The sequence below is a fragment of the Pleurodeles waltl genome, chromosome 1_2 (genome assembly GCF_031143425.1).
Source record: "Pleurodeles waltl isolate 20211129_DDA chromosome 1_2, aPleWal1.hap1.20221129, whole genome shotgun sequence".
NCBI lineage: Eukaryota > Metazoa > Chordata > Amphibia > Caudata > Salamandridae > Pleurodeles > Pleurodeles waltl.
This window is the reverse complement of record NC_090437.1, coordinates 894,648,334-894,661,346: the sequence shown is the minus strand read 5'-3', so window position 1 is coordinate 894,661,346 and position 13,013 is coordinate 894,648,334. Positions and strand designations below refer to the sequence as shown.

At 39.6% G+C, this 13,013-nt stretch overlaps 1 protein-coding gene across 1 annotated transcript in view; it reads right to left on the bottom strand.

The window, feature by feature from the left end:
* CYP4V2 (cytochrome P450 family 4 subfamily V member 2) overlaps window positions 1–13,013 on the bottom strand; it is a 286,243-nt gene that overhangs the window by 93,506 nt on the left and 179,724 nt on the right. Inside the window, exon 9 of the mRNA XM_069200117.1 lies at window positions 11,375–11,509. Coding sequence (XP_069056218.1) covers window positions 11,375–11,509 — 135 coding nt within the window. The remainder of the gene's footprint in view (window positions 1–11,374; window positions 11,510–13,013) is intronic.

The window sequence follows — 13,013 nt, the reverse complement described above, 5'->3', positions numbered from 1 at the left end:
TTTTGGTGGCATTGGTGCCGCCCCTGAAAAGGTGGCGGATAGGCCTCTTGTAATAGTGTGGGCAGAACCTTGTCTTCCGCCTGACTGTTTGCGGTTACCGCAGCGGTGTTTGTTGCTACTGCCATGGCAGTCAGAGTGTTATAGTGGCTGGCTGTGTTGGCAGTTTCCGCCATGGTCATGATTCCATTTTTTTTACCGCCAGCCGGTTGGCGGAATTACCGCCGCTTTACCACCGACCGCCAGGGTTGTAATGAGGGCCTTTGTCTGTTAAGATGAAAAATGACTCTTAACTTGTTCCGCTGTCTCTCTCTCTTTCATTTCTCCTTCCATGTTTTTGCCAAAATCCATACCTTGTCTTCTGAATGAAAACAAGGGAGGAATGTGGAGAGTCACCCAGGCTCTCCCTTACAATGTTGCACCTTCTCACCCTGGAGGCCGGGCTTGGCCCCAGATTATGAATAAGGGCGCATGCGGCTTCTTGAGGCTCACTGCTCAACTACAACTGCAGTGTGGTGTGTAATTTACCCATGCGGCAATCCAGCGCGCCATGTGTGGCATGTACTATGAGGGCCAGCGCCCCTCGACAGACTGTGGTCCAGATGCCAACTTGCAACTCACGTTTAAGTTTACAAATATGGATTTTTAACTAAAAGCAGCCTGCTTCCTTTAACAAAACCAGGCTAATTAAAAACCAAGCAAATAAAAAAGTTTGATTTTGCAATGCATTCACAGGGATGGTGTACGGCTGTCCCTTAAAGGCCACCATCCCTTTGACTGTAGTCAATTGCCAAGGGGTCACCATTTGCAACCTGCCTAATGATAACTCACTGTCACACATTTTTTCAAAAACAAAGTGATTTGTAAGAAGTTGGTGTGCAATCTCTTTTTATGAATCCAATTTTAATACATCTGGCTCTTTGTATCTTAGTTGGAAATAGATCCACTACCACTCAACTTTAGCGTACATAGGGGGTTATTACAACTTTGGAGGAGGTGTTAATCCGTTCCAAAAGTGACGGTAAAGTGACAGATATACCACCAGCCGTATTACGAGTTCCATAGGATATAATGGACTTGTAATACGGCTGGTGGTATATCCGTCACTTTGCCATCACTTTTGGGACGGATTAACACCTCCTCCAAAGTTGTAATAACCCCCATAGTGTTTTTATTGTGATATATCTTTCTGTGACAACATTGCACCTTGTGTTGACTAGTTAAATATTTGCAAGGTTATTTCCCTGCTGTCTGAGTTCAAGGGAAAAAATAAAATAATTAGCGATATAAGCAACATTTGGGGACTGGAAGAATGAATTCAAATATGGGTGTTTTCAACTGGCAATCCTGCCCTCGGGTCAAGGCCTGCCATGGGCTACAAAAGGCATCTGGCCTCATTGCAGCTGAAATGACCTGTAATGGGCCCACCAATAATTTAGGAGAAATGTAGTATACAAAAGGCTTTAGGAGAAAATGTATAACTGTATAACTGTTGTGTCACTACAGAGGGGACTTTCCCTCGAGAGGTATATGATTTTAGGAAAAGAATGCCTTTGTACACAGGTTATATCCACCTCGCTGGTGCACATGGAAAATTACTTTTATTAATGGAAGTATTGAACTCAAAATGTATACAGTGTTAGCCAATCTAAACCCTTTTAACACAAGTAGGTAAAGAGTGCAGCAGGCCATTTGCTTTATTTTTCCTGCACCTATTCGTCAAGTGATCTGGGCCACTGTTGACCATGACGCACTTAACCTTGCTTTGCTGTATCTACATGCCCCTTCCCTGCTGTTTCTCTGTAATATCTGGAGTGTTAATTCTTCCCCAACTGAGGTATGTCTTGGGGAGGAAATTCCCTCCTTCAGGTGCCCCAGCTTCCTAACCACTTTTTGCTTCTTTCACTTTGTCTCTCACCTCAGGCCATTTCATTGCACCCTTACATTGTCAGTGGTGAGTATAAAAACTAAAATTGCATTACATACAGACTGTATATTCCTAAAATCTATATTTTAGAAGCACCATTTTATCTTAAAACGTTTTGTGCATTTTGTAGTAGTCGGTCTTATATTGTGTATCACCTTGTAAGTCTTTGAGCTGAGAAAGCGTAACTTGGCTGTGCCATTACGTCTCTTAAAATGTGAAATGAGGTGGTTATTTTTCTGAATTAAGTGAGAAACGCTTTCATTTAAACATGGTGCATTGCAATACATACGAGTAAAGTGCAGAGATTAATGTAATGTTTCATGCATGTCATATTTTATCACTGTTTCGTAAGAATGTTTATGTTATAGTATTTTAAAAACATTATTCTTTATAATCATTTTATATTTCGACATGAGACTTATAGAATTGATGTATTTGTGTCTAATTAGTTGGTCAGAGTGAAGGCCCCTATTTTTTCTGTTTTCTAACCTTCTATGTGAACTTTGCTTTTTGCATGTTTTTCTAAAGCTGCAGGTGTCAGGATCTGAGACCGAGGCAATAGGGAGCTCATTGTGCTGGAAAATAACAAAATCCCAGAGGAATGCTTATCAAGGAGGAAAGGTGTATCCTGGGTTGGCAGCTGTTATTGTTGTGAAATTCCAAAGCACAAGGGTGCACCAAGGTCAAATGCTGAAGACTTCAGAAGGGAAAGCAGTCAATTAGCAAAATGTGATTTGTGATTATGTTTTTGAACTGGGAAAGGTATTTGCCTATGAGATCACCCTCGGAACAATCAAAATTTAAGTGTGGTTTAGTTAGCGGTAGCTGAGATACATCCCTTGCATCTGCTACCCTGTAATTCAAGAGAAGAGTTCAATGTTTCACTTAGTTTTCCATTATCATTCCTCATCTGCAGGTGCCTGCTGCTGTGCCTTAGGGCCTGATGGATGATACTCCTAAATGTTTGCAGTCCTGGACTCCTTTCCTTGTCATAGTTGTTGCACAAGATGGCATGTGTGCCAACACTAGACTATCTACACCGTTCTGCATGTGCTTTATCCAGAGGTCGACTTGCATGGAAAAATATATGGGAATTGTGATGCTGCAAGCAGTGGGGTTGGGTTCAGTGAGGGTGGGGCGGGGTCAAATGTGTGGCTAAAAACAAAGTATTCTGTAAGTTTTTTTGTCTTTCACTATCAGGTAGCTACATATAAAATAAGCAATGCAATTCATTTACATTATTGTCCTTTCAACACCTCCACGGGTAGTTAGCAATATATAAGCACTATATGAATATAATTATAAACACTCACTTCACAGCTCAGCTGTTAACTCTTTGCACAACCACTCAAAAAGAATAAATCTTTGTAATTACAAAGCTTTGAGTGATTCGATCAATTAAAGCCAGTACCGGCCGTGCCAGGACTGTTGTCTTTTTTACAAAAAGTGGGGGGAACGTTTTTTCATAAATCAAAAGATTGTGGCATGCCGTACCCCTCCGAACCCACCCATTTTGATCTCTGGTTTTATCAGTTATTGTGGACCAGACTCACTCTAAATATTCTTCCACTCACCGTTTATATTTTATCTCTCAGCTGAGGTTGTCAGTGGGTGGAAATAATTTCAAACATTTACAATCCGCCAACTTTACTACCAGGATTTTTTTTTTCTTTTAAATCACTCAGCACTGTTACCTGCTTTCAGCTTTGATGTTATATTATCAGATCTTTATAGCAAGAACACACTAGAGGTCACCTTTTTCTGCTGTTGCGTACTCATGATATAGGTATTTTCCACCTCTCCGCCTAAGCAGACAGCATAGTGGGTGGGCAGCCTCCTAAAGCCAGGCAGGATCCTTTACACAATGAAGCAGTGTAAGTCTTTTCAAACAAAATAATATTGTAACATTATCGACCTTTTTCCAGCATTTTAGTTTAACTTTATCTTACTATTTTGTTTCTAAAATTGATTTTCATTATTTTCCTAAGAGGTCTTGTGCTCGGCCTGCCAACAAACCCTGAGCAGTTTGGTAAATGTGAAGAACTATGATGCATAATTTTGTAGACTTGTTGTTAACTATTTTGAGTCTGCGTTCTAGTATGCAGGGATTTTCTACTGTGAAAAGCAGACACCTGTGAAGCATAGGAGCAGCCAATCAGAGAAATTGTAAAGAGGCTGTGCTCTACGGGAGGGACAAACACAAGCCAGGTGGGCTAAAACAAATAAAGCCTGAGAATATAAAGTAAGCAAAAGTGAAGGACAAAACAAAAATCAAATCATAATCAATGGGAGGAATGCATTCCTAGGTCAGCTTTCAGCATGCCCCCAAGATGTCTTGCTCAAACAGACACCTGTGCTCTCTGGTAGGCTTCGATCTAAAACCAAACCTTTTTAATTCCGTGTTTAGGTCTCGGCTAGACAGCGCATGCGCTGTCTCTTCGAGACATGTTGTTTACTGTTAGTGGGCTTGGAGGCCATTCAATACTTATCACTGGATGGATTCGAAGCCACTCTGAATTGCTTATTTCCCGCTGGTCAGCTCTGCAGTGGTCAATGCCCTCTTCTTGCATATGACCCTCTCCTAGTGAATGGCCCAAGTACATGTGTCCTTACACTGCTTGCGCTTTTGGGAGCTATTTTTTTACTTTTGTTGAGCCACTCTATAGAGTGTATCTTTTGTAGCTGGTTCTGTCCTCTGCTTCCTCCCGTTGCCTGTTTTTGCTTTTTCCCTCTCCCTCCCATTGCCATGCCCCCCACAAAGCACAAAAAATGAGCCCAGAGACCAGATGCTTTCATTCCTTTCTCTGACTTTTGTTTTTGCTGCAGCTTTTATATACAGCGAGCTCGACCCGAAGGTGTTGGAGCGCTTTACGCAAGTACACATTTATTTTGTGGAGGAACAGGAAGATTAAGTGATTTGCCCAGATCCATAGTCTACAGCGCTAGCCATAGGCCACTGCCTCTCCGCATTTCAGCTACACATTTGTTTGAATGATTCCAAATGTCTCTTTGCTAGATTTTTTTATTAATTAGGTCTCTCTAGTCCCTGCACAAATCCAGAAGCACCAGACAATTTGATTGGCAGTACCTTTAACCATACTGACATTGGAAAGAAAGCGTGTATGTGCCCTAGCGCTGCCATTCTTTCAGGGGCACCGGTTCGACTTGTTACTGACTTTTCCCAATCCTACCAGTACTTCAACAGCTAGTCTGACAAATTAAGCCTGGCAAGACATCATGCATGACTGAATGCCACATCCAGGAAGTATTTCGTAGTCAGCAGTCAGTGATTAAATGATAATTTCCACTATTGATCTCTCTGGAGATAGCAAGGGGGCGATGAAGTTATAGAGGGGACATGTGTGATGCTTCACCCTATTCTCTGGCTGCCTGACCCTTCTGACACCCAGAAGTGTGCCAGAGAGGGTAATCATGAAAAACAAGGTGGGGTGCCTCGTTCAAGCCATCATCAAAAGGAGAGGAGGTTGTGGTGACCCATGGGGGCTCCTGCCCCCGGCTGAGGATATAAACCGGAGCAACCAATCCCTCCACATGTGGGAAAGATCAGAGAAACTTACCGTGCAGAACCGACTACGACAGATCAAAGGGCTGGAAAGCAGATTTGTCATACACATATCTATCTTAAATACTATCCAAAACTACATCATGATTGAAATAAAAAAAATGTGTGGATGAGCTACAAATGTATGCAGTTACCATCAATTCAATGTATGAATGGATAAAATCATACAAAAAAAAAAGTAAAGTTATAAATCCAAAACTACACATTAATTTTCATTACATTAATTGCGCATGATTTAAATATTTTGAAGAAATCATGGATGAAAACTTGTTGGATTCTGGAAAGAAGTCCTGTGGCTGTGTTTTCAATACATGGAAAATGTGTAATATGGATATTTTTTTTACATTTCCAAATTAAAATGTCTCAGGTTAATCCCATTCAGTTCATGGTAGACGATTTTTTTATTATTATCAACACCAATTGCCAAGCATCATTGAAGGCCCTCTTTTAAGACTTAATTTGTAGAGAATTTCCAACCCCAAACTGGTGCACGTATGAAAATGAACAGTTGAAAAGAAAGGGTCTTTAATTTGTAGGGTACAGGCTCACTTATTTTTAGGTTCCCTTTCTGGTGTGACATTGAAATCTAGCTTTGAATATACTGAAATTCCACTAGGTAATCTGTCTTCCTGGTCAAGCAATTGAATTCACAGATGAACCATGACCGTAAAAATCTTTTAAAGATCAAACAGTTGTAGACAGCGAACCACCAGAGACCCCTAAACATAGGAACAGCAGAAGAAAAATCTTCACCACATCATTCGGAAAAGAACAAAAAGGATTGATGAAAAGGACAAAAAAGAATGAACAGAATCCATAAGTATATATGAATTAAAACAAACTATAAAGGGAGGTGTGCTATTACATATTTTGTCTGAGGAAATTACTTCCGAGGTGGTGAATGTAAGTTGTATATGTTAGAAATTTTCATGTGGCTAAAAAACTAAGTACAAGAGGTAAGCATGTTTCCAATGGGAAACAAATGAAATAGAGACAATTTTTGTGGGAAGAGGCGACTCAATAGCAACACTCAAACATTTTCTGAAAGAAAGCATACATATAGGGTGATGGAAACTGAGTTACTGGTTGAGGAGAGGTGGAACCTTACTCAAGCAGCAACCACAATCTCTGACAGGGTGAAACACAAGCAAGCAAAACGCAAATTAACCCATGCTTAACCTTCTGGTACCTTGGCACAAAAGCAGTCACGCTTAACTTAAAGGCACTGGATAAAGTGTAAAGACGCTCTTTTTCTGACAACATAAATGTGGTGCGGCGATTGTGTGGTAATTCAAAGCTGCCAAGTGTTGCTACGGCAAATGCCTCACTTTAAGTCATTACTGTCCTTTTAACAGACATCATATTGTATTCTGGGACTTGAAAGTTTGCTTTAAACATTCTAACTATAAGCTCACAAATGCAGCAGTAAAGCAAAGTTAGGTAAAATGCTAGGAAGCATCACACATAACAATGTGGAACTTTGCATTTATGAATTTTGATGGTAGGTGGAAAGTTTTGTGTCATGTTTTCACCACTATCCCATGTGCATGATGACATCATTTTGTCACTACACCTTGCACTGAATGTTTGATGTCTAGAGTTTTTAGCCGTTCTCCTGCTATCAATACTTACTTGTTAGAAAAGGAAGCTGATTAAAAAAAATAAAGTGCATGATGAATTGCTGGAGCGGCACAAGATGACAATTCGACTCATGGAGACAGACCATAACAGGGTTCCTTTACAATTTTAGTACATATGTGGAAACTAATGGATAAACACTGCTGTATGTGTTCAAACTGATCTGTAGGAGTTGATTGTTTGTTGTCTTCCCACAATAATGTTATAACATGGTTTAGCGATGGAAGCGATTGAATAAACCAGGTTTGGAAAAATAGAAAATGAAGATAATGTATCAAAGGGTTTTACCTATTCTGTGTATGTGGGTATATGTGATAGTGCATATTGGCAAAGTTTGTTATGAGGAAACCATTTCCCTTTTTGGTGGGGTTTTATCAGTAATTAAAGGTTTAAACCTAAAACAGAAAAGCCTACTTATACAATATATTGAAAGCCCTTACAGAAGAATACCCTGAAATACAAAGAAAATGTTACTTCTAGAATTAGCAGATCAGATACATATGAGGAATACAACTGAGAAAGCAGGAGCAAATCTAGGCATCAAATATAGACAGTGCTATATGACATAGTAGTGAAGCGGCTGATTGAACAGGCAACTCACCATGTACCCCTGTGTCAAGTTTGTATGAGCCATTGTCCTAATAACAAGACTTATAGGAAGAGGCTGGATGACTCAGTGAGTAGAGTGGCTTTAAATAATTGGGCCAGATTGACCCTTCTGAGTGTGGGATATTCTTTGCACACAAAAGTCACACACACTGACAATGAATCTGAACCAATCTTGGGCTCTGTGCGCCTGCATGTCTTGCTTATCAGTGGAAAATCTTGCAGGAAATTCAGCCAAAGCCAAGCAAAGCTTCATTAATGGAAGGCTTACAAAGTCTCCATGCATCATCTTTTGTCCAAGTTTGCTATCTTTTTATTAATCTGCTTTGAGTCGAGTGCATGTTCATCTGCCCTTTGAAGTATTGAAGAGACTACATGAAAATGTAGCGGTAGGTTGACAAGAACAGATTTCCAGTTGTTCAATGCAAGATGATAATAATTCTTCCAGTCCATGCTCTGGCGATTCTAGTGTTGCTGTTTGATTATAAATCAAGGAAGGACAGACTTTGCCTCAGTCCATAGCACCGGTACATTCTGAGATGTGTGTTTGCAATCATTTTGAAAAACTTGAATTTTGTTGCACATTATGGATATCTGTATGGTGATCAGCAAGGGTATCAGTTGCATGATTTTTAAATCTGAAAATTTTGAGCGGCTGCCCTTCATTTGGTATTGCCCTCTTCCAGGGCTACTTGTATATATTGGTGAAATTTGTTTGCAAAATCTGTACTGCATTTCTTGCAACATGTTTTAAGTAGGTGTATTTTGTGCACTGTGCAACCAGGTTAGATTTGCGGGCATTTGGAACAGCTTTACGCAAACAGTTTGACAATATTTTTACAAAATGTGCATCTCATTGTAACATGTTGAAAATTAGTGTATGGTCTGAAGTTCAATACCTGTATAAATCTGTAGGTCAGCGCAAAGATCTAGGGCTCACAATCAGGGAAACATTACGCATGTGTGGTCAGTAGACAACACTCTATTCTGACACAGAAACAGGACTAGTCTTAACTAATTATTCACAAAACCTAGTACACTGCCACCACTTTTTTATGTGACAAACCCAGGGCATGGACAGTAGTCCTTTGCTTCCTATGAAGGCACGTTTGGTGCCCATTCAATGTCACAGAACAGGTTCTGGACATTGCTTAATTTGTAAAAAATAAATATATAAGTACCAGGGCCGAAGGTATTCCATCACGGCTCCTGCCACTGCTGCCAAATGCCAGTGCCAGCATTACCTACTAACCATCACACTTAAACAAGTGTGACATCTTAACTACTCTGGGTCACCCCAAGCTGTACAGAGGACCTGAAGTGTGAGCTGTACTGTTTAGTAATAAATTAAATTGCTAAACACACTCCTGCTCTTCTAAAAAGAGAGTGCCAACATGGGTCCTACTCTCATAAAAAAGTGTTCATGTTTATAAATAAGTGCTATATTCGTGGGATGATGGGGCCAAACAAAGTCAGGAGACAAGTCCATATGTAGTTGGCTGTTCCGGGCTGGGGTAAACACCTCTTCACCATGATTGATACATTTCTGTCCCAACAATCACCATCTGCAATCCTGCAGGTTCTCTATATGACGAGCATATGCACATTTATTAGGAGAATTGTAGCCATGGGGAGAAAGCATCTTATTCATATGATTAACTTTGTTCAACATCAGAAAAAGGCTTGATAAAGGTGTCTCTTACCTAATGCTGGCACTAACACTTAGTTCTGCTACCTCCTGAGGAATTTAATTTCATTTTGCAGTTACGGTGCATGTCATGCAAAATCCAGATACCTTTGTCTACAATGGTAAGGAGCTGCACTTCAGTGAACAGAAAAAATTAGGGTTATAGGAGAATGGATATTACTTAGAGGTAGCTAGAGTGGACACCTGTTAACCCTGCATTACTTCCTCCAAACCCTATGTACTACTCTGCAACATCCATGATTTAAACTGTTTTGTTTAAAAGAGGACATGTCTTTAGAGTTAGCTAGTCTTAGCAGCTGACTATGTGTGGCCATTACCAATCTCTGCTTATAAACTTGTTGCAGCTTCTAGTTTTTAATTAAAAATATCTAAAAATATCATACTGTAAGAGTCACAGGAAATGCTTCATCCTTTCCTATGCATGCATAAAGGGGTAAAAATGGTAAAATGACACTGTTGTGAAAGTTCAGCAGCTGATAACAACCAAGTCATGTGCTTTTCTCTGAAGTAGTCAGTTATAGAACATCCTCGGTACAAACAAAATACCAAAGAACTCAGCATAAAACCTAAACATGCAATACATCTCAAGGATATACTTGGGTAATGGCTACAGGAGTCTGAATTGGGATGCAAAGAACATAGGACATGATGTGTGACATTTTAATTCATAAAGAGTGGTTGCAAACTGTGACCTAAATTTTCTCAAATGAAAAACAATTGTGTGAACCGACCTATGTACTAATATGTTTGTTCATGAAAATTCTGAACCACAATGTGCCGCAATCTGACCCATCTTATCTGTATTCATGAGGTATGTCGCAAATTTTGATTCACTAGGATTGGATGTCATAAGAGGATGGTGGCCTGCTGGGGTCAGCAGACCACCATATTTGTGATTGATTTAAATAAACTTGGTTTTTTAAAATAAATGTAGCCTGTTTTCTTTTACGGAAATGGTGCTGCATTTAAAAAGACAAGTTTATTATTTGTTAAAGTTTGTTTGAGAGCTGCAGAGTACCCCTGCCCCACTGGCTTGCCCCAAACACACCTTTTTTTACATTCACAAGGGGAAAGGAGTCCCAAGGATCCCAGTCTTCGCTTTTTTTAATGTTACTACCCCAACTCAGAAGCTTGTAAGTTTTCAATGTTTTGCAACAACATGTTTGTCACAAAACATAGAAAAATATCATAATGAGACGTTATTTACAAGAGAAGGCCTAAACACACTCCTTACAAATATCAATTTGTTACACCTGTCTACATTTTTATGATTCGGTAACCTGTTAACTTTTGTAATCTCCTGAACCTGTTACCAAATCACAAAATGGATATGGTACAATAAAAATATCCGTATTACAGCTGCAACACCTGAGAATTAGAAAATTGCAGGCTTTGCAAGTGGAAAAATGGCTTAATGAAAACATGAACTTAAGCTGAAACAAAGGAGGTGGAAACGTGAGGCTCACTGATCACAAACATTTTAAGAAGGCAGACACTCCTAGTCTCAGGCCCTCATAACAAGAAGCCTCTTAATAGCAATTTTGACAGAAACGTAAGTGTTCCTTCAAAATAGCTTTACGAGGCCTGCATTGTAGGCAAATACAGCATTGTTTTCTGCAGACAAATTCTCTTGGTCAAGCCTGAAAGTATCTGTCTCCAAAAAAAGCCCCAGAATTATGGCCACCTTCACGTAATTCTCGAATGCATAAAGGCATGTAAAGAATCACATTCAAACTCCCCAGTACTCTGTAATACTGATACATCAGTGACTGGTAAGATCTTGTACAGGATTCCTGCAGTAACATGGGTGCCCCAAAATGGAGGCCATAATGACTAAGCATCAGCAGTTTTCAACAGCAAGGAATGTGAAGAGGTATAAAAAATAATTGTATCCTAATATCACATAGTGGCTTACCTATTTGACAGTCCTCCATTATTGTGCGTGCAAAGAATGGAACAGAGGGGAACAACCGAAGAGCTTCCTTAATGACTGCCTCAAGATGTTTTAGTTTTTTCAAATCATCCATAGTAGCAGGCCGATCAGATTCACCTAAAGAAATACAATAAAGAATCAAAAGCAGTCCTGATGTTATTGTGAATATTTTAACTAAGAAGGAAGAATTGTGCACTTCTCACTATTGAACGTTTGATAAGAAAATATAGCCATAACCAACAGCACATCAATATAGTTAAACAATTTATATATTTCAAAGTAAAAGGTACTGCACATTTAATTACTGTATATACACGATATATATGTGACACCTTTTCAGGGGGAATAATGATTTCTTTATTTGTAATGGTGAAAATAAGGATCATCCACTATCAATGTGTTGTGAAATTTTACAACCTTAAGTTGATAATATACAAATGAATATGGGGAGAGATCAGGGCAATCTTCTACCTTACCCTTTACAGAAATGGGAAGGACAAATGAGATCGCCCCCATCCCAAACAGAGCCCTTGCAGAATTGTCTGTGTGAAGTTACAGAACTAGGTACAGAAGATTCCTAGATCTACAAGATTTCCCACAACTAGGGCCAATTTAGAGAATCAAAAGTATACTTTCGATTTAGGACGACTACGTACAGTAAACTCTCAAACTTCTATATATGTTATAGTGGACGTCATCAGACTGAGGGAACCGAGTTGGCAGGAGACTTGTTTGCACATTTAATGTACCTTCAATAAACACATCCACTCATACCCCACGTGTAAGCACTAGAGAGCATGAACTGGGATGTTTATAAACTCGGAACAAAGAAAAGAATAAGCGGATGTGTACTGCAATTGAGGCTATCTTAGATTATAACTATATTCAGTGCAACTAGGAATTTTATTTACTAACTTCTAGTCCCTTGACTGTTTCTGATGCAAACCTATAGGAACATCAGTATGTATCATTTCAAGCATTAGAACATCATTGAAAATGAGGCATTGAAACTTGAACTAAAACTGTTCACCAGGTAGATCATCGAAATATTTTTGATACACCAGCCACTGCAAATATACTATTCATAAATACTGAAGGACTCAAGAGAAAATATTCACTATTTAAGATTACTAAATTGTAATGCCTTTCATTATATTCAAAGCAGGACTTAGAGAAGTGGAGATGTCTAATCTATTTCAAAGCTTGTGGATAGAAACAGTCTACTACAACAGTTCTGGATGGAAGCTCGGACAATGAAGTGACAATCACATTACTCTGAGGGCCATATTTATGGGCAAGTCACGCAGCGCAGTGCAGCAATTCAGCCTGCTGTGCAGCGTGACAGGGAGAGGTCAGGAATGTGCTGTATTTAAGACAGGGAGAGGGCAGGAATGTGCTGTATTTAAAAAAATACAGCACATTCCTGCCTTTGACCCAGGACTGGCACCGTTTTGACTGTCTAACACCAATGCAGGCACCCTGGTACCACGGTGCAAGGGTACCTGCTTTGGAAGAAGGGCTGTTTTCGTGCAAAAAGGCAAAAAGGGGCCCCTTCCTGGACAAAAACAATCTCCTGAGACATTTTTTTTTCCGTTCGTTCTATGGGCAGAAAGAGGTAAGA